The 27,611-nt window shown below is 39.1% G+C and overlaps 1 protein-coding gene across 2 annotated transcripts; it reads right to left on the bottom strand.

Moving 5' to 3' along the window:
• Window positions 1-1,134: 1,134 nt before the first annotated feature.
• CNEP1R1 (CTD nuclear envelope phosphatase 1 regulatory subunit 1) lies at window positions 1,135-15,716 on the bottom strand. Of its 2 annotated transcripts, XM_007459481.1 has the most exons (7): window positions 15,563-15,587; window positions 15,149-15,199; window positions 14,190-14,261; window positions 12,107-12,180; window positions 8,777-8,886; window positions 8,600-8,654; window positions 2,446-2,487 (listed from the first exon to the last, which is right to left on the bottom strand). In XM_007459481.1, exons 1-7 carry the CDS (start codon window positions 15,585-15,587, stop codon window positions 2,446-2,448), a joined length of 429 nt encoding a protein of 142 aa, XP_007459543.1. The 2 variants fall into 2 exon arrangements, with proteins under 2 accessions (XP_007459544.1, XP_007459543.1); XM_007459482.1 differs by lacking the exon at window positions 15,149-15,199 and having other exon boundaries at window positions 1,135-2,487; window positions 15,563-15,716.
• Window positions 15,717-27,611: the final 11,895 nt, after the last annotated feature.

The raw sequence follows: 27,611 nt of genomic DNA on the forward strand, positions 1-27,611 counted from the left end.
CTAAGGTTACAAAACTAGCAAGTAGTAGATCTGAGATTAGAATCCAGCTTGGCATAAGCGTCTACATTCTTAACCATAGCATTATAACGGCTCATGACTTAAGTTCAACACACACACATAAACATCCTTTCAATTAGAGTCAAGAGACTCTAGTTGTCTTCAATAAGTCATGGGAACATAGAGTAAAGTCACTTTGAAAATCTAAGACCGTCTTCCGCACTTGTAAAGTTAGAGGACTAGACTCAACAGTAATTTCTTAACAGTGTGGAAGAGCGCATGAGAGAGTGAGGGCGCTGGTGATGAGAGGCTAACCTAGCAAGGATCCTTGGGCCATTTCAACCAGAGCAAAGACTTTTTTGGAAAATGAATTATTCTGTTAGAAGTAAAGGTATGAAAAATCTTTGGAACTGTAACAAAAGTTTCTTTCTTAGAGCCAATGGATTCCAAGTAGCCTGGCATCAGGAAATCCTTGAAAACCTCTCCAAGTACATGCACTGTTTATGTACGTACACAGACATATTTTTCTAGGGGAAAAGATTCAAGGATTTTGTTAAATACAGAAAGTAGCTGATGATTCCAAAAAGGATTTAAGACACATAAAATCCCTCTTCAGCTTTATACTCTTGGAGGAAACTAGTGATCCAGGTTTGTAGAGCTTAATTTTTGAGAAAACCTGCATTTCCTAATTAAACACCAAATATTATCAGACAATGATGAACAAGAAATATTAAAAGGGGATTTCCCTGGTGGTCCAGCGGTTGGGACTCCACACTCCCAATGCAGGGGGGGGCCCAGGTTCGATCCCTAGTCAGGGAACTAGATTCGCATGCTGCAACTAAAAGATCCCGCATGCCGCAATGAAGATCCCACATGCCACAACTAAGACCCTGCACAGTGAAATAAATAAATATTTTTTTTTAAAAGAAATATTTATAAAGTATTCACAGCCTAATAAACTGGGTACCTTCAATTGCTACTTGAAATTTGCTCTACTGGACACACAGTTAGTATCTCATTTTACTCAGCCTGTATCTGACTCATTTTATGTTAGCCTGTACCTGACACACTCAGTATGCTTAAAATTTTTTTCAGTTACAGACTAAAAATAAACCAAGGAAAAAGCCCAATCACTAAATATATATATTTATTTTTATGCACATATTTACCTACAAAATTTACAGGAAATAAAACAACGCAGAATATATGGAATACCCTCTTAAAACTTCGTAGGAGCAGAGGGGTTTATTGCTGCAGTTCAAAGAATGAAATTTTATACACGTGAAAGCCAAGATGAACACATTTAAGATAAACAGCAGCCTTGTTAAAAAGGTTTTTTGTCCTGTTTTTGAATTTTCAGCCTTATGTTAAATGAAATTTAAAAGATTGCTCGTGAAATAATTTAAACCTTTCAAAATCTTCTAATAAACAGGTAAAAGGCACCTCCAGTTCTTTAAAATATTTACAGCAATCCCAATAGTTTAATTTTAAGGGCTGTTATAGTATATGTGGCTAATATGCATACACAGTATGTCATTAACACTCTCTAAACAGTGAGAATTGTAGACTCTAGTTTGTGGCACTGCTCCCAAGTTATCCCTGTGATGGTGTGGCTGATCAATCACACCTGCACAATACTAGTTTAACAGCATGTCTACCACAGCATAAAATCCCATTATCTAAAACAATAACTATCAAATTCCCCAGACAATACATAATTTATAACTAAACTTGTCTATTCAGAAGCCTTTGGAGTGTTCTTAAAATCATTAAAAAAATATAAAGTATATTTAGCATTAAATGAAAACAATGAACTGGAAAATATCACAATAGTGGCTGAAGTTCACTATCTAGTTTTAACAAAAACTGTTTCTCAAAACACCTATAATTTCTTATAACATAATGGAGATGAATTTTCCTTAGTCTAAGCTCAATCCAATGTTTTTCCTGCATTATGATTAAAAGAGAGGAGTGTAAGAGTGAAAGGCACAGCTATATGTAATAGCTGGTTTTAAAGAGCTGTGGAGATGGCAAACATGTTCCTGAAACACTGGTGCAGGAGAACAAAGTCCACATAACGTTTCCTTTTTAACACTGGCATTGATTTGCTATTTACAGTAGTTTACAAAAATACATTATAAAAACTGGATGAGGTTGTTTCTAAGTTTAACTTAGTAACACACATACATACTTCATCTGCAAAAATCTTTGCAGGATCTGAAGTACTAAAGTGACACTAATACTGAAACACAAATAATCAAAGGTACCAAAGCACTGATTACGCGAGTCATCACCATGAAGACAATCTGGGTAAATATTGCACATTTCTTGTCAGTTGTTGCTATGACGTTCACATATCCAACTGTAAAAGCAATCCTTTATGGCTTTTTGCTGTATCACTTTTTGAAGAAAGGTTGTTTTAAGTCCCATAACAATGAGTGCAGATTGTCACTGAACATGAGGCCTAGGTTTCAAAATTAGTTTTCCTGTCTGTAAAAATGAAAAAAAAAAAAAAAGTTTAAAAGTATACAGTTCTATTAAGAACACCACCACTTATCTAGAAACCTTAAAGGGCATTAGAACACCCCCCTATATTTAGTCAAGATTAAGCAATTAATAATTACGTTTTCAAAGTGTTCTTTGTGTAGAACTTTCTTCTAAAATCTTTAGTACTTTAAAACATACACATAAAATCTTTATTTGATGAATTCCCTATCCACTGGCTACCAGAAAATCAGCCAACCAACCCAGTGGATGAAATAAAATCCCAACTTATATAGACTAATTTATGCCCCTTACCATAAAACATAAATAAAACTGTATTTGAACAAAAATTTTCCCCTTTTTCTAACATTAAAACTTTAACTTCCTCAAGTTAAAATGTAAACCAATGGTTGGAGCAATAGACACTCATACACTGCTGGTATTCAGTGTATGTGGATACAACTCTTCTATAGGGCCGTCATATTTATCAAAAAAAAAAAAGCATATACCATATAATCCAAACAATTCCACTTCTAGGAATTTATCTGAAGGAAACTAGGTGCAAGAGTAAAGATGTATATTTAAGTGCTATTAATTCAGTATTTACTAAGTGCCCATTAATGTGCCAGACGTGTGAGATGCTAGGGACCCAGTAATGAACTAGACAAAGTTCCTTGTCTTTATGGAGCTTGAGTTCTAGTGAAAAATGCACAACATATATAACATGCAAAATGTGGACATAGGGGATTAAATTATGATGCGTCCATAAAGTGGGACAGTATGTAATTAAACAAAATGGAAGATCTTGAGATCATGCAGATAAAAAAACAGGCCTGGGACCTTTCACAGTTAACCTTCAGTATATGGTGGCTCTTAAATCCTAATGTTGGGTCAAAGAAGCAAGTTTGAAAAATTCATAACATCTCTTTATTTTTTTAATGGTTCTTTATAAACTTGATTATAACATCTTTCTTTTATAAAAGTAAATGAGAATACACAATAAAATATAAAACATGGTGATTATCTTTGGGTGGTAAAATTCTAGGTGGTTTTCAGAAACACACTTTATTGTCCTCAGGTCAAGTGTTGTCAGGATTCTGGCTCCCTCTCAATTCTCACTTTCACTTTTTCGGTAACTCCTTGATATCTTGGTAGAACTTTGATACTAATTTTTCTACTTTTTACTGAGATATAATTCATGCACAGTAAAATGCTCAAATCTTGTGTACAGTTTTGTGAGTTTTGACAAATGTATATACCCACGTCACCGCCACCCAGATCAAGCTACAGAACATCACCACCACTCAGAAAGTTCCTCCATGCTTCTTTCCAAGGTCAATGGTACCCCCCACTCCCTACATAACTGCTTACCACAGATTAATCTGCCTCTCTCTGATCTTTAAGTAAATGGAATCACACAGCGTGTTCTTTTTCATCTACTTCACTCAACGTGTTTCTGAAATTCATCAACATTACTATGTTTCAGCAGCTTGTACCTTTTTACATTGCTATTACAATATAGAATGTATAGTATACCACTGTATAAAAGTATCATGGTTTTAATCCACTTTAAATCTATTTTAAATTACATAAGACATTAATGTAATCTCATTATAAAAAGTTCAACCAAGATGAGCTTAAAGTCATCCTTTCCATTCACCTCAAACACTAGCCCTCTTACAGAAGAAACCACTTTTAGCATGAATTCTTCCAGACTGTTTTCTACGGACTTACATTCACATATATGAATAAAAATTTGGTGCTTCTATCACGCTGATTGAGGGTAAAATACATCACTTGGGATTTTTTTTTTTTTTTTTTTGCTGTACGCCGGCCTCTCACTGTTGTGGCCTCTCCCGTTGCGGAGCACAGGCTCTGGACGCGCAGGCTCAGCGGCCATGGCTCACCGGCCCAGCCACTCCGCGGCATGTGGGATCTTCCCAGACCGGGGCACGACCCCGTGTCCCCTGCCATCGGCAGGCGAACTCTCAACCACTGCGCCACCAGGGAAGCCTGGGATTTGTTTTTAAATAACCTGATGACAGGGAAGGTTGGCAGGGGTACACATGAATTAAGAATGGCCATGAGGTGATACCTCATTGCGGTTTTGATTTGCATTTCTCTAGTAATTAGTGATGTTGAGCATCTTTTCATGTGTCTCTTGGCCATCTGTGTGTCTTCGTTGGTGAAATGTCTATTTAGGTCTTCTACCATTTTTTAACTGGTTTTTTTTTTTTTTGATATTGAGCTGTTCATGTATTTTGGAGATTAATCCTCTGTTGTTTCATTTGCAAATATTTTCTCCCATTGTGAGGGTGGTCTTTCTGTCTTGTTTATTGTTTCCTTTGCTGTGCAAAAGCTTTTAAGTTTAAAAAAGTCCTGCTTGTTTATTTTTGTTTTTATTTCCGTTACTCTAGGAGGTGGGCCAAAAAAGATCTTGCTGTGGTTTATGTCAAAGAGTGTTTTTCCTATGTTTTCCTCTAGGAGTTTTATAATGTCTGGTCTTACATTTAAGTCTTTAATCCATTTGGAGTTTACTTTTGTGTATGGTGTTAGGGAGTGTTCTAATTTCATTCTTTTACATGTAGTTGTACAGTTTTCCCAGCACCACTTATTGAAGAGGCTGTCTTTTCTCCACTGTATGTTCTTGCCTCCTTTGTCATAAACTAGGTGCCCATCTGTGCGTGGGTTTATCTCTGGGCATTCTATCCAGAATGGCCATTATCAAAAAATCTAGAAACAACAAAAGCTGGAAAGGGTGTAGTGAAAAGGGAACCCTCCTGTACTGTTGGTAGGAATGTAAATTGATACAACCACTATGGAAAACAGTACCGAGGTTCCTTGAAAAACTAAAAATAGAACTACCATATGACCCAGCAATCCCACTACTGGGCATATACCCTGAGAAAACCATGATTCAAAAAGAGACACATACCACAATGTTCACTGCAGCACTATTTACAATAGCCAGGGCATGGAACCAACCTAAATGTCCATCGACAAATGAATGGATAAAGATGTGGCACGTATATACAATGGAATATTACTCAGCCATAAAAAGAAACGAATTGAGTTATTTGTAGTGAGATGGATGGACCCCGAGTCTGTCACACAGAGTGAAGTCAGTCAGAAACAGAAAAACAAACATCATAAGCTAACGCATATATATGGAATCTAAAAAAAAAAAAACTGTACTGATGAACCTAGTTGCAGGGCAGGAATAAACACATATATGTGGAACCTAGAAAAATGGTACAGATGAACCGGTTTGCAGGGCAGAAACTGAGACACAGATGTAGCGAACAAACCTATGGACACCAAGGGGGGAAAGCAGCAGCAGGTGGGGGTGGTGGTGTGATGAATTGGGAGACTGGGATTGACATGTATACACTGATATGTATAAAATGGATGACTAATAAGAACCACCTGTATAAAAAGATAAATTAAATAAAATTCAAAAAAACAAGGCTTTGAATACATTTCAGGGAAGAGGAAAGCACCAAAATAGGAAATATTCAAATCTAACTATTTGAAATGGTAATTATTTCACCTTCTAATTATGAAAATAAAGCACCATTAAAAAAAAAAATTAACTTAGGAAAAAAAAAGGCAGGGCAGGAATAAAGAGGTAGACATGGGGGGCGCTTCCCTGGTGGCGCGGTGGTTAAGAATCCACCCGCCAACACAGGGGACACGGGTTCGAGCCCTGGTTTGGGAAGATCCCACGTGCCACAGATCAACTAAGCCTGCTGCACCACAACTACTGAGCCTGCACTCTAGAGGCCACGAGCCACAACTACTGAGCCCATGTGCCACAACTACTGAAGCCTGCACGCCTAGAGCCTGTGCTCTGCAACGAAAAGCCACCACAATGAGAAGCCCACGCACCACAACGAAGAGGAGCCCCCACTCGCTGCACCTAGAGAAAGCCCACGCACAGCAACAAAAACCCAATGCAGCCAAAATAAATAAAACAAAAGTAAATTAAAAAAAAGATAGACATAGAAAATGGACTTGTGGACAAGGGGTGGGAGGGCGAAGCTGGAGCGAAGTGAGAGTAGCGTTGACACATATACACTACCGAATATAAAATAGTTGGCTGGTGGGAAGCAGCAGCATAGCACAGGGAATCAGCTCGGGGTTTTGTGATGACCTAGAGCGGTGGGATAGGGAGGATGGGAGGGAGGCTCAAGAGGGAGGGGATGTGGGGACATGTGTATGTATATGGCTGATTCACTTTGTTGTACAACAGCAACTAACACAGTATTGTGAAGCAATTATACTCCAATAAAAATTAAAAAAAAAAAAAAGAATGGCCATGAGTTGATTTATTGTCGACACTGGCCGATGATACACGGGAAGTTCATTTAACTCTTCTCTTTGCTTTTTTATGTTTGGAAATTTACATAATTAAAACTTAAAAAAAAAAGGTACCAAACTGACCATATTGTTTGATAATTTACTTTTTGCTCCTAACATTATGTCTTCGAGATACTTCCATGTCCATACTTATAGATTTACTTCTGATTTCCTATGATATGGCTTTACCACACCCTATTTTACCATTGTTGAGAAACAAAATTTCTGTTGAGAAACAAAAATTATTTCCATTTTTTTTCACTATTGCTAAGGATATTACAATGAACAATCCTGTACTTGCCTCCTTGTGTACATGTGTGATGGTCCCCCCAACCAGGGGAGTTGGGGAAAAGTAGAATCGTTAGGTCATGAAACATGCACATATTACATTTTATAAGAATGATGAAAACTGCCCTTCAGAATGGCTGCATCAATGTATATTCCCAACAAGCAGTGTATGGCTGCATCATTTCACCACAATACTGGAGTTATTTAATCCTTACTAATCTGATAGGTAATACAAATGAATTCAGTTTTACTTTGTATTTCCCTGATTACAAAATGAGGATCTCCAGTCTTTACATGTTTATTGGCCATTTGTATTTCCATTTCTGTGATACGACTTACCTTTTCCATTTTAAAAATGTACTATTTGTCTTTTTATTATTGAATTTTAATAGGCCTTCAAACATTCTGGATACTACCCTCTATCTATTAGGTACCTTACAAATGATTTCTTCTAATTACTGCTTAACTTATTGTCTTCTAATGTACAAAATCTTCAAATGTTGGTGCAATTAAATGTATCCAACTTCTTCCATTATGGCATTTCTGTTTCGTGACTTAAGAAGATGTTTTCCTATCCCAAGGTTATAAACATATTCTTCCATATTTTCTTCTAATGCTTTTATGGTGGGATGTGTATGTCTTTTTAAATCTATTTAAGACTTCACCTGGAATTTAGTTTTTTAAATTAATGTGAGGTAGAGGTCTAAATTCATCTTTTTCCAAATGAAGAGCCAACTGTCTCAATACTATAAATAGCCTATTTCTTCCCTTTTGACTTCAAAGACTACCCTTATCTTCTACTAATTTTTTTTCTACTAATTTTTAAAAAATCAAAGTGTTTAATCTTTATTCTCTTCCATTGATCCAGCTGTCTTCCTGCCCTAATACTTTTTTTGGTTTTTATTCTAATTTCCTATACTGGGTAGGTATTACTTAATAGCTTTTTAGTTGAAGGTAAAAATGCTTTTGTAAATAAATCAAAATTGTGAGATATTCTTATATTGATATGTGATCAACTTTTAAAAATACGGTACGTTCATATGTCCACAGTCCGTCAATTAATCTATGACTCTATATAAAATCCTACATATGGAACGGTGTGAGATACATAACAGCAGTTTACAAAACCATCCCACTGAGCCATTTTTGGCCAATAATGACCACTGTTTATTTCTTTGAATCTAAGATAGCTTCAATCAGAAGACAGATCATGACTTTATGTCATTAAGAAAGATTAAACTCTCAGCTCTACCAATTTAATTGTAAGACACCATTGATTACTGGATGCGTGTCAATCTTCAGAGATGTTACAATGTAAAAAAAAAGGGTCTTAGAATCAATGGTACAACGAATATCCCCCCCTATTAATTCCATGGAGACAATTTATTGTTAATAAAATGTTTGTTTTACTTAAGCCAAAACACTTCAGTCCTTTCACACGTGTCTACAGTTTTCTAATGAAAATACTTACATCATCACAAGACATGTTGTACTCTGCTAATACAGTTCGACATCGAGCAGCTATACTGAATAAATGTGGTCAAAGGAAAATTTATATTTGGAGAGTAAGCTTTTAAGAACACTTAGAGATTGAGAAGGTGGTTTAATTTAGTTCAGAGAATAAAACTCAATTCATGGTAAAGGATACATTGACGGTGCAACTACTCTCTTGTGTATTCCAGCAAAGAACAAGCCTATTAGAGTGATACAGCTAATGGTGAAAAATGGATGGTTCCATAATGATGTGAAGAAGGACACCTGTAAGAGTTGGAAATATAAAAATGTTAAAAATCTTACAACAATATTGATTCCTACCTCCCCACTTGTGCATGAATGTATATAACATTTAATTATCTAAAATATGAGAATTTGGAAAGTTCCCTGGTGGCCTAGTGGTTGGGATTCTGGGCTCTCACTCCTGTGGCCTGGGTTCAATCCCTAGTCAGGGAACTGAGATCCTGCAAGCCGCATGGCATGCCCCCGCCCTCCCCCCCAAACAAAACAGATAAACTATGAGAATCTGGAGACTTCCAAAAATCCTAGTTCTCCATATCGCTATACTATGAAAATTAAAATAATATATGTTTTATAACTTCACTGTAGCAAGACAATGTGGCAATATTCCCTCCATTCATTCCAAATGCTTCAACCATTAAAAATTTACTCCTATAATAAAAAAACACCCTACCAAAAATATTTACTGAACCCTTCCTAGTGAGAGTACTTTGAAAAGCAGAAGACTACAAGTTCCACGAGAAAAGGGACACTGTCGTGGGCATCATTATTCTCCCAACACCTGAAACAGCACTTGGCAAATATAGCTGCTCAACAAATACTGTTGAATGAATGAAGATGAGGCCTCTGATTCTCAATGAAAACACAAGTCAGACGTGATCTGGTTATCTTCGCTGTTAAAATGCAGAGGTGAGCAAACTCTGCCGTTCATAACCTGGTCTCAGTCTAATCATCTCCTGCCACACTTGCACACTTATGCTACCATTTTCCTTTTCTCCTCTTCACCTGGCTAGCTCCTACATATCCTTGTAAAAGTCAGTTCCAGCTTCACCCTTTCTCTTTGAAAGAGGCAAAACATGAGTTTGGTTTTGAAGCTACTAGGTTTAGATGGCCACAGAACATCCCAGCAGGGGAAAATGATTAGTAGCTATCCATAAAAAACTAGAGTTCAAGAGAAACGAAGGGCTAATTTAAGATCTGAGAATAATCAGTTGACAGTAGAAAACAGAAGCATACATAATTCTAGGAGTAGGTAGAGGGACAAGGGTACAGGATGCAGGATTGGAACAAGAGTAGGCACTGAAGCCAGACTACTGGGGAATCGGAATGTGGACTGAGAAGACAAATATTTAGAGTCTAGAAAAAGAAATGGAATGGACTAGAACCTAAATGGGAGCACAGAACCAAGCTAAGAGCATCTGCGCTCCACTCTGATAAGATATGTGTACCTGTTTCAAGACAGAGAACTAAACTTATGAAGAGCACTGGCCTAGCATGGTACTGGTTAAATAAATTTGTCAAATGAAGAGAGGACAGGTTGAAAACATCAGGAAGGAAGAAGCTCCCGGAAGGACGAGATCCTGAAGGAAGTTTAATATTCCAGAGTAATGTCTTCTTAAACCTTTGAGGACAGCTTAATTCCCACAGGAATTATGTGCCTATGTTTTATGTGCCCTGTACAAGATCAGCACGTACAGTGTTTCAATTTTAATTAGACCAGTCAGTATCAGCCTTCCTTCCTCCATGGAAACAATCAACTGCATCCAGGTAACAGTTTCCTCCTTTAGTTCAGGCATTTGTGTACTTTCCAGTTTGCCATATTCCTTCTCTCCTTGTGTTCTTCCAGCTAGCCACTGGCTTTTGAGTTTGCAAGTCCTCTTACAGACAAGTGCTATTCAAAACTCTTGTCAGGTTTGAGGTTATTAAATAGTGAAATGTAAAGAGCCAACCCTTAAGCTAATAGTTATATTCTCACCTAATTTAGAAAATTATATTAACTACAGAGTTTTGGGGCTATTTCAAATTACATTTAATTCTGTTTTATTAAGATCTCAACTAGCTGGAATCAGCTTATATTGTTCACAATTAGAAGTCAGATTCATTTCCCAAGATAGACCTTTTTTAATCTTCTTGCCAGCCTCCTTCACTCTTCCCCTAAAGATGAGTACCAAGCGCAGCCTTAAGATCAGATTTTTATAAAGGAACATACAGGAGAGTTTCCTATCCATCATAAAAACCCCTCTATTAACATGAGATCCCATCACCAACCTCCCCTGCTTCCTATTCTTTTACTTCTCCACCTCAGTGGGTAGAGTAAGGGAGACTACATGGTAAACAACCCCCTGGCTGTCTGAAGTACCATTTAGACTGCTGACAAAAGCCTTATTATTAGGTTTTTCTTTTGCATAACCCGAAAGGTTGTAAATAAAGCTACTGGAAGTAGTATACCTAATCACAGTTTAAAAGGGGAAGTTGGGTTAAATTTGTGAAAACTACAACATCATTATTACCTAAATAAACCTGAACCGGGGGAAAACAACTTCACTGAAAAACTGAAGACGATTACTCCTCTAATAAAAAAGCCCAAGTTTGAAATTAAGGTCACACATTGGTAGAAAGAGATAGAAATTTGAGAAACATGCTACCAGCTTTCATCAAAGGATACTTCAAGGAATAACATGAAATCTGTTATTGCATTTGGTACAGGAATATTCTTAGTGCCCAGTGGGAGATCTCTCAGTGTTTCTTATATTAAATTTCAGGCAGGATTTTTTTTTTAAAAAGATAAATGATGAGAAAGGAAACCTTTGCTAGCTTAAAGAACTTACACATGTGTTCTCACAGATAATGAAAACCATGGAACTAGCTGTGACTTTAGAGACTAATTTAAAACTCAACCCTGGCAATTCTGCTGGCCCACAGGGCCTATGATAACAGTAACCTGGTTTCCTTCCTGGTTTTGACCTCGTACTGTTTTTACTGGTCTTGACTGTTTATTACATTTACATTTGTTATTTTATCATAATGTTTCCTGCAAAGTTGTCTCGAATGCTTTATGAGATGAGGAAAGGAATTAACAAAGATAATTCATAGAAGAAAATGTCGTTTTATAATTTTTAAAAGCTGGCACTGATGACACTAAACGAACAAAACAGAACAAAGACAATGTTTACACTGAAATATGTAAAAATGAGATATGTAAAAACTGTACACAAGTTCAGAAATGAATGAGAATATAAGTGAGGTAGTATTTCTTAGGCCTTTTTCTCTGCAAAGATACTCAACCCACAGCAGCCAGCCAAAGTTTTTCTCAAGCAAAGTAAGATAAAGCATATTTTTAATACAATGATTAATATCACTACTAGTACTAATAGGTAGCATTTGATTAATACTTTACAAAGAACAAAGCACTGCTAAATCCACTGTCTCAATCTGTTAAAAGATTTTAAATCAAAACTTCTACCTTTTGCGTCTCGGGATCTATTAACCAGTTCCAGGCACCAGTAGCTGTACAGACAGATACCACTATAAGAAGCACTGATGAAAGATAAACATGAAATTAGTAAGGAAATAAGCTATTAATATGATACTACCACCAATTCTTAATAAATGACAGCCAAAGGATGCAGCACTTCATTAAATGGAAAATGTACTCCACTCAGGACTTAGAGGAGACTTGCCGTATGACCTTGAGGAATTCTCTGAAGCAATGTGAACCTTAGTAACTGAGGAGGATACTGTCCCCCTTATTACTTTAGTCAAAATTTCTGAAGATTAATGAAATTAAAAGCAGTAAGAACCAAGATGGTAAAACTTTAATGTAATATTTTCTTATGTAACTTTCAATGTCTTTGCACTGATATTACAGATCTAATAAATTCAAAACAAAAAACCCCCCCAAACCACCCCAAAAACCTCATTTTTCAAATGTAAACAAACCAAACAAAGACTCTTTCATGAATGCACTGAGAATTTGTACTAAAGACTTTTGGCTTGCAGACAACTGCTTGTTGTTGAATTAAACAAAGGTCAATGTCAGGAAGTGTGGAGCACACCAATCAGTATCAGATTTTCTTTAAGGGACTTAAGGTGGGGGTAGAAATTATTGATAGTAGAAGTTCGAAAAAGTTTCTTTCTCCCCACTAAGCTAGAATTATTTTAAAAATTCTATATAGATCATAAGTAAAACTTAAGAATATACGGTATTACTAAAAAATAATAAAGGGGCACCAAGACCTAGTTACTATTCTGGAGACCAATCAGTTACTATCTTTCAGTTGGGATGCATACATTTTTAAAATGTAGAGATCAAGCTTCAAAGTGCAACATAAATATAGTAAAACTTTATCTAGAATTCGTGGTGATATACTTTTAGAAGAGGCAAATCACAGAAAAACAATCTCATTTTAGGTATTTAATAATACGCAAAATTTCAAACTTATGTTCTCAGCTCAGAACAGATTAAACTCAGTTTCTTATAATTCTACACTCCCAATAAGAAACATGCTAAAGTATACAGATTTTTTTTTTTAATGAAGCAAAAGCAAAATCAAACCCACCAGAAGGGACCTCATACACATACTCTGGTACACTGAACAAGCTGATGGCATTTGTATGTAAGCACTTAGACCGTGAATCAGAGAAAAAGCATGTTCATTACACTTTATAAGATAGAAAAGCATCATATACATTTTAAAAGATTCTCAAGTAACAGTGAAACAAGGTTTTGGGGGTAATTCCTAGGTAAACTGGAGAACCTGAGAAAAATCATTACTTGTGAATTCTAACCAATCAGAATTCCTGTAGCATATGACTAAAACTTTGCAAACAGATTTAATAAAAATACACAAAAAATCTCGACATAGGAGAAGACCCTTAACTTCAATAGGGCTCTTCAGTTTGGTCCCACAAAGTGAATTATACTTCAAAATAAAGTATGTCCTCAACATGTGCTGATGTCCTTCCTTCTTGGCAGAAATTAAATTTCAGCAAGGAACAGCCAAGAAATTAAGACTGTCCCAACATGAATTAGCAAAATATTTTGCTTATTGAGATCATCACTTGTATATTCGTCTGCATTTCCTATATATTTCCATGGGGCAGTAACCACAATTCTTTCAAATCATACTTTACAGCACTCACTGAATATCATTTTCCTTAACAAACTTTATTTCAACAGTTTGTAGGCAAAATTATAAAACTGCTAAACAGACTACTGAAATTTTTATTACATGTGCTGGTTATCAGATTTGTAATATTTGTTTAAAAGTATATGCATTTTAATGTAAAAATAAAAATTCAACCACACAAAATAGACTATTCTCTTAGGATTCCCAGTTTCTTTTCTTAAAACTTCTCTATAATGCCATTATTTACAATGTTAAATAAATGTAAAACTGTCCAAATAAAAGGGAATCTTATGGTTTAATAAAGATTTGCAAGCATTTGTAAAACAAAAGTTTTACAGAGAAGCAAATCATTGCTAGGCAGGAATAAAAGTATCAATTTTAAGTTTATTTTCCCTTAAAAAACATCCAGGCACTTACTTCTCCAACGTCCAGTGGCAGGTTGCAAACAATGAATATATTCAGTAAGTCTCCTCTCAAAAGCCTTGAGATCTAGGTAAAAAGATTTCAATTTTCTAATTAGCTACTCTTACTAGTTTGAATCTATTAAGATGAATTTTAGGTACTCTGCTTCAGGTCTTGCACACCAACTTACATGTATCACTGCACTGTTTACTTCTTTACTATGACAGCTTTAAACACTTGACAAATACATTAGGTTTCTTTAATTCCAATTTCACATATAAGGAAACTGGCCGATTCACTTTTAGAAGCGTCATAAAATGGTATGTGGAAAATCAACAGCAGCCTCAGCCGGTGCCAAAAGCTAGAAATTTGGGGGATGCAAATAAAGGATCAAAATCAGGTCGAGTTTTAATTCCGTTGGAATCAAGAACTCCCTATTAGACAGAACAACGTTATTACCTAACACCGAAGTCTTCGAAGTCAATTTGAACGCAATTACCCAATTCCGATTTCCAGCCCTTGTATTTAATTAATGGCTACGCTTTCAGTCTGGACTTCTGATATGGCTAACAAGTGGGTATGCAAAGACGCTCCCCTTTCCTCCCTCCCAAGAGGTTACAATTGATCGTGGCACTTCTGGAGCGCCGACGCCTGGTTCCACAACACCCAAGGTACTCCCTCTGAATGAGCAAGGTGGGGTATCACTTTCAGTTGCGGTTTTTTTTTTTTTGCGGTACGCGGGCCTCCCACCGCTGTGGCCTCTCCCGCTGCGGAGCACAGGCTCCGGACGCGCAGGCCCAGCGGCCATGGCCCACGGGCCCAGCCGCTCCGCGGCATGTGGGATCTTCCCGGACCGGGGCACGAACCCGCGTCCCCCGCATCGGCAGGCGGACTCCCAAACACTGCGCCACCAGGGAAGCCCTCAGTTGCGTTTTTTGAACTTTAGAAAAGGAGACCAAGAGGCACTCCCTTACCCCGGCAGTTACCTGAAACCACGGCAGAATTCAGGAATACAATTCGTGCAGGTATCAAAAAACATAAAGTGAGTTAGCATACTACAAGGTACGAAGTAAAAATGTTTGCTAATGAATGAGAAATATAAGCAGCCCGGACGAGAAGCTACCTGGTCTAAGCTTGGGGAATGGAGGAACTGACGCAACGCCCCCCCAACAAGCGCCGGCTGAGGCCACGCGCGCCGGAAGCAGCGACCGGCCGGATACTGCCGCCCCTTGGCCCCTGGACCGGCCCCCGCGCCCCCAGCCCCGGACGCCGTCAGTCCATCCCTCGCGGCCTCCTCTATCCGAACCAGGTTTCCACGATTCAGGCCCCTCCGGAGACCCGCCAGCTTCCGGGAGAAGCCCGGAACCGGCCCAGGCGGCCCACCCTACCTTCCGCCTGCTCCAGCGAGTTCATGTCGGGCTGCAGCTCCGTTCACCGGCGCTGGCCCGCCCGCATCGCAGCTCCGCTGCCCCCTCCAGGCCCGCAGCTCCAACTCCCACCTCTATCGGCTCCCCTGCGCCCCTCCTCTTCGCACCGCCCCTTTCCTAGACCCACTACGTTCATTGGACACTTCTGCCAGACCCCATGACTAAGACGGTTTTTTATTGGCTAGCTCCTGCACGGGCTTGGCACCAGGAGTTGGACGGTAGGCCAGAGGGGCCAAGAGCTGACGGCAGCCGAGTAGGCGTGACACTGGCGCCGCCTCCTGCCCTGGGGAGGAACTGCAGCCTGTCCGCGCAAGTCGGTTCATTTCGTATATTCCTGGTTTCCTGCTTGGTTCTTTCATTACTCGAATACTTATTGTGCATCCGCTACCTTCCGGGGAGTGTTCTGGTCATTAACGAGGGATGCAGTAATCAACGAGCTAGCTCTCCCTCTAGGATTCAGAGGGAAATAAGGTATGTACAGAACCAACTAGAAACCAAATAATGGAATTTCTTACTTTATAGTACCTCTTTCCTAGATACCCGTGCCACAGCTACTGAAACCCGCGCACCTAGAGCCTGTGCTCAGCAACAAGAGAAGCCACCACGATGAGAAGCCCACGCACCGCAATGAAGAGTAGCCCCCGCTTGCTGCAACTAGAGCCCGCGCGCAGCAACGAAGACCCATCGCAGCCAAAAATAAATAAATAAATTTATTTTTTTTAAATGTTGAACATGCCTTTGAAAGGGTGCACATTTTTATCCTGTCATTGACATCTGCATGTATGGATCACGGAGGCTTGAGGAACAGTAAGGGAGGAGGAAAGGAAATAGGCGCTCGTAGTTAGGCTAAAAAATTTGGAACCTGAAGTAATGGGGAGACCAAAGGATATATGTTTGTAGAAACCTCATATCAATGAGATTTGTCAAGGAGATAGTCAACAAATATTTAAGGAATACATGTTCCAGGCACTGGGATATGAGCCGAGAATGCAAAGGTCTCTAGGAATCACTCCTGCCCTCTGTAAAGATAGTTTAGTGTAAAAACAAAAGACAAAATGCTCAAGACTCTTAAAACATCAGTGATAAGATAAAGATCTGCTTCAAAGAGGGATATCCATACAATAGCTAAAGTTTGTTACAGTTTACTGGAGGTCTGGCCTACATCTTTTATAGTTCGGGAGAATAGACTTCTTTTAAATCCCACAGCAGCTCTATGAGCCAAAACGTGTTATCAAATCCATTTTAGAGTTGAGTTTATAGATATAAGTAGATGAGTTGATCAGCTCCAAACCCTGTAGCTGGAATTATCATTGATTCTCTCCCTCTCTTTCTCTCCACATGATACATCAAATCAGGTAGCAAATCCTGTTGGCTCTACTCTGCAGCTACCACTCTGATCCAAGCCACCATATAGCCTGGATTTACAGCTGTGGCCTCTCACTAGTCTCCTGTTCCCACCCTTTCCACAGAGTGGTTTGTAAAACACTAAAAGATCACAGTAGTTTTGTTCTCAGACCCTACCAATGGCCCCTTGGAGTGACTACAACAGAGATCTTCATGCCATTTCCATGGCAATACCTTCTAAAATGATTTTGACAAATTATATGCCTCCTCACATGTTTTTAAAATTACATCTGAAATTTTCATCATGGGCTTGAATCCTTGTGAAAGATGTAATTTCTGGTATTGTATACATTGACATTTGGAAAGAAACTCATATCACTCTTTTAAAGGTATTCAATGGAATTTAAATACCATGGCAATTTGACACCCACCATCATCCCTTTAAAAATACATGAATATCTCTTATGAATATGGACATAAAAATCCTTTAAAAAATTAGCAAGTCACATCCAGCAACATATAAAAAGGATTATACAGCAAGATGAAGTGTGTTTTATCCTTCGAATGCAAAGTTGATTTGACATCAGAAAATGAGTTAGCGTAATGAATCATATAAATAGAATAAAGGACAAAAACCACATGATTTGATGAGGATGTAGAGAAATTGGAGAATTCATACATTGTTAGTAGGAATGTATCAATAAAATGGTGCAGCCACTTTGGAAGACAGTTTGGCAGTTCAACAAAAAGTTAAGCACGTAGTTACTATATGAACCAGCAATTCTACTCTTAAGTATATACCTGAGAGAATTGAAAACATGTTCACAAAAAACCTAGTACATAAATGTGCATGGCAGCGTTATTCATACTAGCCAAAAAGTGGAAACAACCCAAATGTCCATCAACTAATTAATGGATAAGCAAAATGTGATATTTCTATATAGTGGAATATAATTCAACAATTAAAAAATGAAGTACTGATAAATGCTACAAAATGCACACCCATAGAGACAGGACTTAGACAGTGGTTGCCAGGGGCTTAGGAAAAGGGAAAATAGAAAGTACGATATTTCTTTTTGGAGTGATGAAAATGTTCTGGAATTAGATAGTGATGATTGCATAACTTTGTGAGTATACTAAAAACCACTGAACTGTACACTTTAAAAGTGAATTTTATTGTATGTAAATTATATCTCAATTTCAAAAGTATGGGAAATCCCCACATGGTCATCTCAATAGTTGCAAAAAAAGGATTTGACAAGATCCAACACCCTTTCATGATAAAAACACACGACAAACTAGGAATAAAAGGAAACTTCCTCATTGTTGGTAAAGAACATCTACAGAACCCATAGCTAACTTCATACTTAAAGGTGAATGTTTTCCTCCTAAGATCAAGAAGTGGACAAAGATGTCCATGCTTACCACTTCTGTCCAACATCATAATGGAGGTTCTATCAGGCAATTAGGCAATAAAATGAGATCAAAGGAATCCATATTGGAAAGAAAGAAGTAGGAGTAGAAGACATGATCTTATATATAGAAAATCCTAAGGAATTCACCAATAAAGTATTATTGGAATTCACCAATAAAAAAATAGGTTCAGCAAGGTTGCAGGGTATAAGATCAGTATACAAAAATCAAGTGTATTTCAAGTGTATTTCTCTGCACTAGTAATGACCAACCCCCAAATGAAATAAATGTAACTACACTTATATAGCATCAAAAAAAAATAATTAAGAATACATTTTTAAAAAGAAAGGTAAAACTTGTATTCCGAAAACTACCAATATAAAACATTATTGAAAGAAATTAACAAAGACCTAAAAAATTGGAAAAACATCCCATGTTCATGGATTAGAAGACAATATTGTTAAGACGGCAATTAAAAAAAAAATGATGGCAATATTCCCCCAAATGATCTATGAATCAATGCAATACTTATTATAATCCCAGATGGCTTTTTTGCAGAAATTGACAAGTTGATCCTAAAATTCATGCGGAAATGCAAGAGACCCAAAGAGCCAAAACAATTTTGAAAAAGGAAATAAAGTTGGAGAGCTCACACTTTCACATTTCAAAACTTACTACAAAGACAGAGTGGTACTGGCCTGTGATAGACATATAGATCAATGGAATAGAATTGAGAATTCAGAAATAAACCCTGCATTTATAGTTAATTGATGTTTGACAAGGGTGCCAAGACAATTCAATGGGGAAAGAATAGTCTTCTTAACAAATGATGCTGGAACAACTGAACATCCACATGCAAAAGAATGAAGTTGTATCTGTTTCTTTACCATACACAAAAATTAACTCCAAATGGATCATGTAAGAGCTAAAACTATAAATCTCTTTGAAGAAAACTTAGGAATAAATCTTTGTGTCCTTGAGTTAGGCAAAGCCATATTAGATACAATAACAAAAGCACAAATGACAAAAGGAGAAATGGATAAATTGGACCTCATAAAAATTAAAAACTTTGTGGGGACTTCCTTGGTGGTCCAATGGTTAGGACTCCGTGCTTCCACTGCAGGGGGCCAGGGTTCAATCCCTGGTTGGGGAACTAAGATCCCGCATGCCTTGTAGTGTGGCCAAAAAAAAAAAAAAAATTAAAAACTTTGTGCTTCAAAGGACACCACTGTGAAAATGAAAAGAAAGACAACCCATAGAATGGGAGAATATATTTGCAAATCATATACCTGATAAGGGACTTATATCCAGAATATATTAAAAACTCTTACAACCCAGCAATAAAAAATGGACAAAGGATTTGAATAGATATTTCTCCAAAAAGAAAATACCAGTGGCCAGCAAGTGCATGAAAGATGCTCAATATCATTATCCATTAGGGAAATGCAAATCAAAACCATGATGAAAAACTAATTCACATCCATGGAGATGGTTAGAATTCAAAAAAAAAAAAAAACAGTAAGTGTTATGGAGGATATATAGAAATTAGAACCTTTGTACATTGCTTCTGGGAATATAAAATTATATAGCCACAGTGAAAAACAGTTTGACTTTTTTTTTTAAAAATTAAACATAAATTTCCATATGGCCCAGCAATTCCACTTCTGTTTACCTACGAAAAATGAGAACATATGTCCCTACAAAGACGTGCGTGTGAATGTTCATAACAGCACTATTTATAATAGTAAAAAACTGGAAACAAATGTCCATCAAATGGTGAATGGATAAGCAAAATGAGGTATCTCCATACAACTGAATATTATTCAGCCATAAAAATGAATGAGGGGGGACTTCCCTGGTGGCCCAGTGGGTGGGACTCGGTGCTCCCAATGCGTGGACCCGGGTTCGATCCCTGGTCAGGGAACTGGATCCCACATGCATGCTGCAACTAGGAGTCTGTATGCTGCTACAAAGATCCTGCATGCCATAACTAAGACCCGGTACAGCCTAAATAAATAAATAAATTTTTTTTTTAAAAAAAGAATGGGGTACTGACAAAGGGTACAACAGACGAACCTTGAAAAAATTTTGCTAAGTGAAAGAAACCAGTCACAAAGAACTCATATTGTATAAGTCCATTTATATGAAATGTCAGACTAGGCAAATCTGTAGAGATGAAAAGCAGATTATTGTTTTTCAGAGCTGAGGGAAGTTGGGGGAAAATGGGGAGTGTCTGCTAATGGGTAGGGGGTTTCTTTTCCAGGTGATGAAAATGTTATAAAATTGATTGTGGTGATGACTGTACGACTCTGTGAATATACTAAAAACCACTGAACTGTATGCTTTAAATGGGTAAGTTGTATGATACGTGAATTACATCTCAACAAAGCTGTTACAAAATAAACAAATAAGCTCTTTGTTAAAGTAAAATTTTTTACATTGCTCCTTTCCTCTTCGGACTACTATTTCCTTTCCCTTTTCCCATGGAGTTGTTCTCTAACATAATCTATTTTTATGCTTGAAAAAATTTTACATTGATTATCCTATCATACTTCTCTATAATAAAATTGTGTATCTAAATTAAACTTTTTAAAATTTAAATTTCTTGTGTCCAAGAGGCTCTATTAAAAAAAGTATTCTGGATTGTGTTGCATAATAAATTATCATTTGTAAACAATTGGTCAAGGCAATATAAATATATTATAATAAATAATAACAAATAGGACAACATTTGATTGGAAATGTATTTCTTAATGAGTTTTCTAAAAATTAGGTCATGAACATTATTTAGTGCTAGAATGACAGTATCCAATTGCAAGTCCATTCTTTTCCTTCAGCTTTATTGAGGTATAACTGACAAATAAATATTGTATCTATCTAAAGTGTACAGTGTGATGATTTGATATACCTATGCATTGTGAAATGATTACCACAATCAAGCTAATTTACACATTTTTGTGTGTGTGTGATGAGAGTATTTAAGATTTATACTCTCAGAAATTTCAAGTGTATAGTATAGTAGTATTAACTACAGTCACTGTGCTGTACATTCCCACAACTTATTCATCTTATAACTAAAAGTTTATACCCTTTCACCAACATTGTCCCATTTCCCCCATCCCTTAGCCCCTGCCAACCACCATTCTACTCTCTACTTTTGGGAGTTCAACTTTTTTTAGATTCTACATATAAATAAGATCATACAGTATTTTTCTTTCTATAGCTAGCTTATTTCACTTAGCATAATATCCTCAAGTTTCATCCATGTTATCACAAAGGGCAGGATTTCCCTCTTTTTATAGCCAAATAATATTCCAGTGTGGGGACTTCCCTGGTGGCACAGTGGTTAAGAATCCACCTGCCAATGCAGGGGACATGGGTTCGAGCCCTGGTCCGGGAAGATCCCACATGCCACAGGGCAACTAAGCCCACGAGCCACAACTACTTAGCCCACGTGCCACAACTACTGAAGCCCACTCACCTAGAGCCTGCACTCTGCAACAAGAGAAGCCACTGCAATGAGAAGCCCGCGCACCTCAAGAAGAGTAGCCCTCACTCACCACAACTAGAGAAAGCCCACGTGCAGCAACGAAGACCCAACGCAACCAAAAATAAATAAATAAATTAATTAATTAATTAAAAAAATTTCCAGTGTGTGTGTATCTCACATTTTCTTTATCCATTCATTCATCAACAGACACTCAGGTAGATTGTTTCCACATCTTGGCTATTGTGAATAGTGCTACGATGAACTCTGAACTCAGGGGTTCAGATAGCTTTTGATATACTGATTTCATTTCCTTTGGATATATACCTAGATGTGGGGGTGTTAGATCATTTGGTAGTTCTATTTTTAATTTTTTTTTTTTCATCATGCTGAACGGCTTGCAGTATCTTAGTTCTCTCAACAGGGATTGAACCCAGGCCACAGCAGTGAAAGCACCAAGTCCTAACCACTGGACCTCCAGGGAATTCCCTACTTTTTATTTTTTAAATTACATCTCCATACTGTTTTCCAAAATGGCTGTACCAATAGCACTTCTATTCTTATTTTTCATTATTATACATCCAAGTACTGAAAAACCTTTTTCTCATAAGGAAGTAGACAGGCATGGAAGGAATTTTGTAAAATCAATGTTCTTTAAAGTCCTTTTGAGTCATCTGCCGAAATCATGTGATAACACCTCACCACTAGGATGGTTACTGTTAAAAAAAATAAGTGTTGGTAAGGATGTGGAGAAACTGGAACCCCTGTGCACTGTTGGTGGAAATACAAAATGGTGCAGCTGCTGTGGAAAACAGTATAGCAGTTCCTCAAAAAATTAAAAATAGAACTACCATGTGATCCAGCACATCCATTTTTGGGTAGATAGCCAAAAGTATTGAAAGCAGGGTCCCAATGAGATATTTGTACACCCATGTTCCATAGCAGCATTGTTCACAGTAGTGAAAATGTAGACGCAACCAAGGTTTCCACTGATGAATGAAGGGATAAGCAAAATGTGGTGTTTATATAAACTTGAAGTGTTATTCAGCCTTAAAAAGAAAGGAAGGGGCTTCCCTGGTGGCGCAGTGGTTGAGAATCTGCCTGCTAATGCAGGGGACACGGGTTCGAGCCCTCGTCTAGGAAGATCTCACATGCCACTGAGCAACTAGGCCCATGAACCACAACTGCTGAGTCTGTGCATCTGGAGCCTGTGCTCCGCAACAAGAGATGGCACGGTAGTGAGAGGCCCGTGCACCGAGGTGAAGAGTGGCCCCCGCTCGCCGCAACTAGAGAAAGCCCTCGCACAGAAACGAAGACTCAACACAGCCAAAGTAAAATAAAATAAATAAATAAATAAAAAGAAATGCATTTCCATTTTTAAAAAAATGAAAGGAAATTCTGACACATGCTCTAACGTGGATGAACCTTGAGGACATTATGCTTAGTGAAAAAAACCAGTTGCTAAAAGACAAATACTGTATGATTCCACTTATGCGAGGGGCCTAGAGTAGTCCAGATTAGGGAGACAGAAAGTAGAACAGTGCTTGTCAGGGGCTGGGGGAGTGTGCTGAGGGGTTGGTGTTTAACGCACACAGGGTTTCAGTTTTACAAGAAAAGTTTCAGTTTTACAAGAAAAGTTCTGCAGATGGTGGTGGTGATGGAAGCACAGCAATGTGAATGTACTTAATGCCTCTGAACTGTATCCTTTCAAATGGTTAGGATGATAATCTCATGTATATTTTACCAAGATTTAAAAAAAAGTTTTAAACCTATCATCAAAAAGTATTTTTCTTGCTCTCACTAGATTAGATGCTCCTTAGTATTGTGGAAACTTGCTCTTTTGCAAAAGGATTTCTTACTGGGTCCTTAGATCCTCTCACCTCCCCAGTTTCTGGAAAATATACCAAAAAGGCCTTACCAAAACTTATCAAATGGGAACTAATTTCACCTGGTTCTCCTTCACTTGGAGACAACTTGTGTAACCCAATACACTAAGAAGCAATTGGGGAAATGGTAATGTTGGTAATTTAAACACATCTTTGCTAATATTTTTTTTGAAAGTAAGAAAGCTTTTATCTTCTACCTTAAATATATTTTCATCAAAAGCTGGAAGAAGCTGATTGAGCTCATTTAATTTATAGACACTCTTCACCATTTACTGTAATTGGCCCTATCCGTCCTTGTTGTGAAAACAATCGGCGAAATCACACTTCATTTGTCAGAAACTTTCATTCCTTCTTCAATGCAAATCCCCGAGAAAAATCAACAGGAGCCCAAGTTGCTTGTATCCAAACCAGTGCTTCACTCTTAACAGAAATCTGCACAAGACACGAAAGCCAAGAGCATAGACAGATTTAACATGCCTTGGTTTAAGGAGGCTTTGAAGTTGCTCTGTGTCAAATAAGATGCTCTGATTGTTCCTGCTGCCCGCACCCCAGTCTTTCCTGCACCAGGCCCCACTGTAATTCAGGGTGGTGAGGGGTAGGACTTTCCTTTGTAAAGTGGGCTTAAGAGTGATCATGAGAGGGCTTCCCTGGTGGCGCAGTGGTTGGGAGTCCGCCTGCCGATGCAGGGGACACGGGTTCGTGCCCCGATCCGGGAAGATCCCACATGCCGCGGAGCGGCGGGGCCCGTGAGCCATGGCCGCTGAGCCTGCGCGTCCGGAGCCTGTGCTCTGCAACGGGAGAGGCCACAACAGTGAGAGGCCCGCGTACCGGAAAAAAAAAAGTCCCAGGCGAGGGAACTGGGCATCCTTGTTCTATAGAGCCCCCCTCCCTCGCTGTGATAATCTGGGGGGCAGGGGACTGCTCAGATGATGTGCACTTACGTGGATTCACCCCTAAACCTGCTGTTTACCCATTTTCACCATTGTAGTAAATGACCCAGCAGCCACCGGTCGCTCAGCCAAGAACCGGGGCGGGGGGGTGGGGGTGTCGTCCTTGAGTCCTCTCCCCTCCCCACACCCCTTATCCCATCCATCAAGTTCTGCCACTTTACTTCCAAAGTATATCCCAGATTTAGTCACTTCTCACTTCCACCGCTGTCACCCAAGTCCAGGCCACAGTCACCCTTCCGAGGAAGATTGCAAGAGCCTCTCAAGTGTCTTCCTTCCTCTCCCTTCCTTTTCTTCTGCAAACAGTAGCCAGAGGGGGTCCTGTCCCTCCCTTGTGTAAAACCTCCTCATTGCTTTCCTTTGCACTTGGAATAAAATCTGAATAATATCTGACCTAGTAGGGTGACCAATTTGTCCTGGGCCAAACCAGCACGGTTGGTCACCCTATATGAGGCTCTGTAGGCGCTGACCCTGCCAACTCCTAGACCTGCCTCTCAAGGACTCCTCTCATCCCTCCCTCGCCCCCCTTCCTCACTCTCTCACTTCCCCTCCCCTCTTCAGCTCATTTGGCTCCAATCCCATGGGATCCTTGCTCTTCCTTGAAGGAGTCATGTGTGTCTCAGGACCTTTGAACTTGCTCTTCCCTCTCCTTGGAACTTTTGTATGTTAGGATTCAGCTACCTCCTCAAAGAGGCCTCAGATCACTCCAGCTGGAGCAGTTCTTATACCATCACCACCTGGCCCCCATTCCTTCCTACTTATCCACTGTGGAATTTAAAGCTCTCTGTGCTTCACTTTTTTTCCCATAAAATGGGGACAAGCGCTATCCCCCAAAGGACTGGAGTGAGGAGACAATGAGATACTCTTTGCTAAGCCCTCAAATCACCGCTGGAACATAACAAGTGTTTCATAGCAACTGTGATTTTTGCCCTGTCCTGTTTTCTTCCTAGCACCTGTCAGTATCCGATACAATTATATGTATTTATTTCTTCCATGTTTATTGTCTGTTGCTCCAAATAAAATGTGGGCTGCATCAAGACAAAGATCTGTTTTACATCCTTCAGTGCCTAGAACAGTGCCTGGTGCATGTCAAGAGCTCAGCATGTGTGTGAAGCATGAATGAAGCTTGATGGTTGCCAACAGCGTGGATGCCACTGAATTGTACACTTAAAAATGGCGAAAAGGGTGACATTTGTGTTATGTTTATTTTACCACTGATGTCACATAATACATATCTGATAACTTTCTTAGTTACAAAAAAAAAAAAAGAAAAAGAATGAATGAAGCTAAGTCCCAGCATCCCAGGAGTGGTTATTCACTCAGAGAGAGGGGAGCTTGCAGAGAGAGGAAAGCTTGCAGCTTTCTGGGACTATTTTACATAACACTCCACCTTTTCACTACCTCTCACTGGCATACACACCCACCCTGGGGAGGGGAGCGGAGGTGGGGCCTGGGAATCCCAGGAGACCTGCCGCAGAGGTGGAAACACTGAGAATTTGCGAGCTTGACACACTAGTTTTGTCACTCTTACACGGACAGTCTCTGCAGCTGATCAATACTGCATCTCAGGTAAGTTACTGACCTTCCTGTGCTTCCCAATAAATGGCAACAGTAAGAGAAGCTCTCTTTCAGTATTGGTGTGAAGACTGAACAGGATAAACCATGTAAAAAGCTTAGAAAAGTGCCCGCCCTGTACATAAGTGCTGTGTAAATGTTAGCTATTATTATTAATCTTTATTATCCATCCAGTTACTTTAGCTAAAAATTAAGGAGTGGGCTCCCCTGGTGGCACAGTGGTTGAGAGTCCGCCTGCCGATGCAGGGGACACGGGTTCGTGCCCCGGTCCGGGAAGATCCCACATGCCGCGGAGCGACTGGGCGCGTGAGCCGTGGCCGCTGAGCCTGCGCGTCTGGAGCCTGTGCTCCACAATGGGAGAGGCCACAACAGTGAGAGGGCCGCGTACCGCAAAAAAAAACAATTAAGGCGTTATTCATGCCCTTTCTCCCCTCCTCCCATTTCCATTCTTCAATATATATCTCTCAAACCCATCCACTTTTTCTTCTATGTGTTCTCAAGTTTTGCCTTTTACACTGAAGTCTTTAGCCTGCTCAGGGATATAGTGAATTTCTCTTCGTTTCCGTATGGACTACCAGCACCGTTTACTGAATAGCCTATCTTTTCCCTGTTGGTCTACTTGGACAGTGCTGTCATACATCATGTTTCTACGTCTGTGAAGGTCTATTTCTGGCCTCTGTTCCATTGGCCAGGCACTATCGAGTTTCCTTCCTCCTCATCCCTTATGTGTAACCCATCAGCAAGTCCATCCTACGTCCAAAACTCCTCTCAAATCCACCTTCTCCACTTACGCCATCATTTCTTAGCTGGACACTTGCGATGGGTCCCATGTGCTCCTCTTCCCCACTTTTACTCTGCAAGCCCCCCACCCCTGGCCATTCTCCTCATTGCAACTCAAGAGACCCTGTCCCTTTTTTAAAATGACAAAATATTTGATATTTGATACATAAAACTATAAAGGACCATGTGCGGAGGTTATGAAGTGTGGTCATAAAACAACGCTGTGAGCCCACCAGGCTGCCTAGGAAACAGAACAGTGGCAAATCCTTTGATGTCCTGAGTGTCCTCAATGCTAGTGAGAATTCGTCCTTTTTTTTTTTTGCGGTACGCGGGCCTCTCACTGTTGTGGCCTCTCCCGTTGCGGACCACAGGCTCCGGACGAGCAGGCTCAGCGGCCACGGCTCACGGGCCAAGCCGCTCCGCAGCATGTGGGGTCTTCCTGGATCGGGGCACGAACCCGTGTCCCCTGCATTGGCAGGCGGACTCTCAACCACTGCGCCACCAGGGGAGCCCCGAATTCGTCCTTTTTAATTTAAAAAATATATATATTCTTTCAAAATTATTCTCTTGCTTTCCTT

The sequence above is a fragment of the Lipotes vexillifer genome, unplaced genomic scaffold, assembly GCF_000442215.2.
Source record: "Lipotes vexillifer unplaced genomic scaffold, Lipotes_vexillifer_v1.1 scaffold342, whole genome shotgun sequence".
NCBI lineage: Eukaryota > Metazoa > Chordata > Mammalia > Artiodactyla > Lipotidae > Lipotes > Lipotes vexillifer.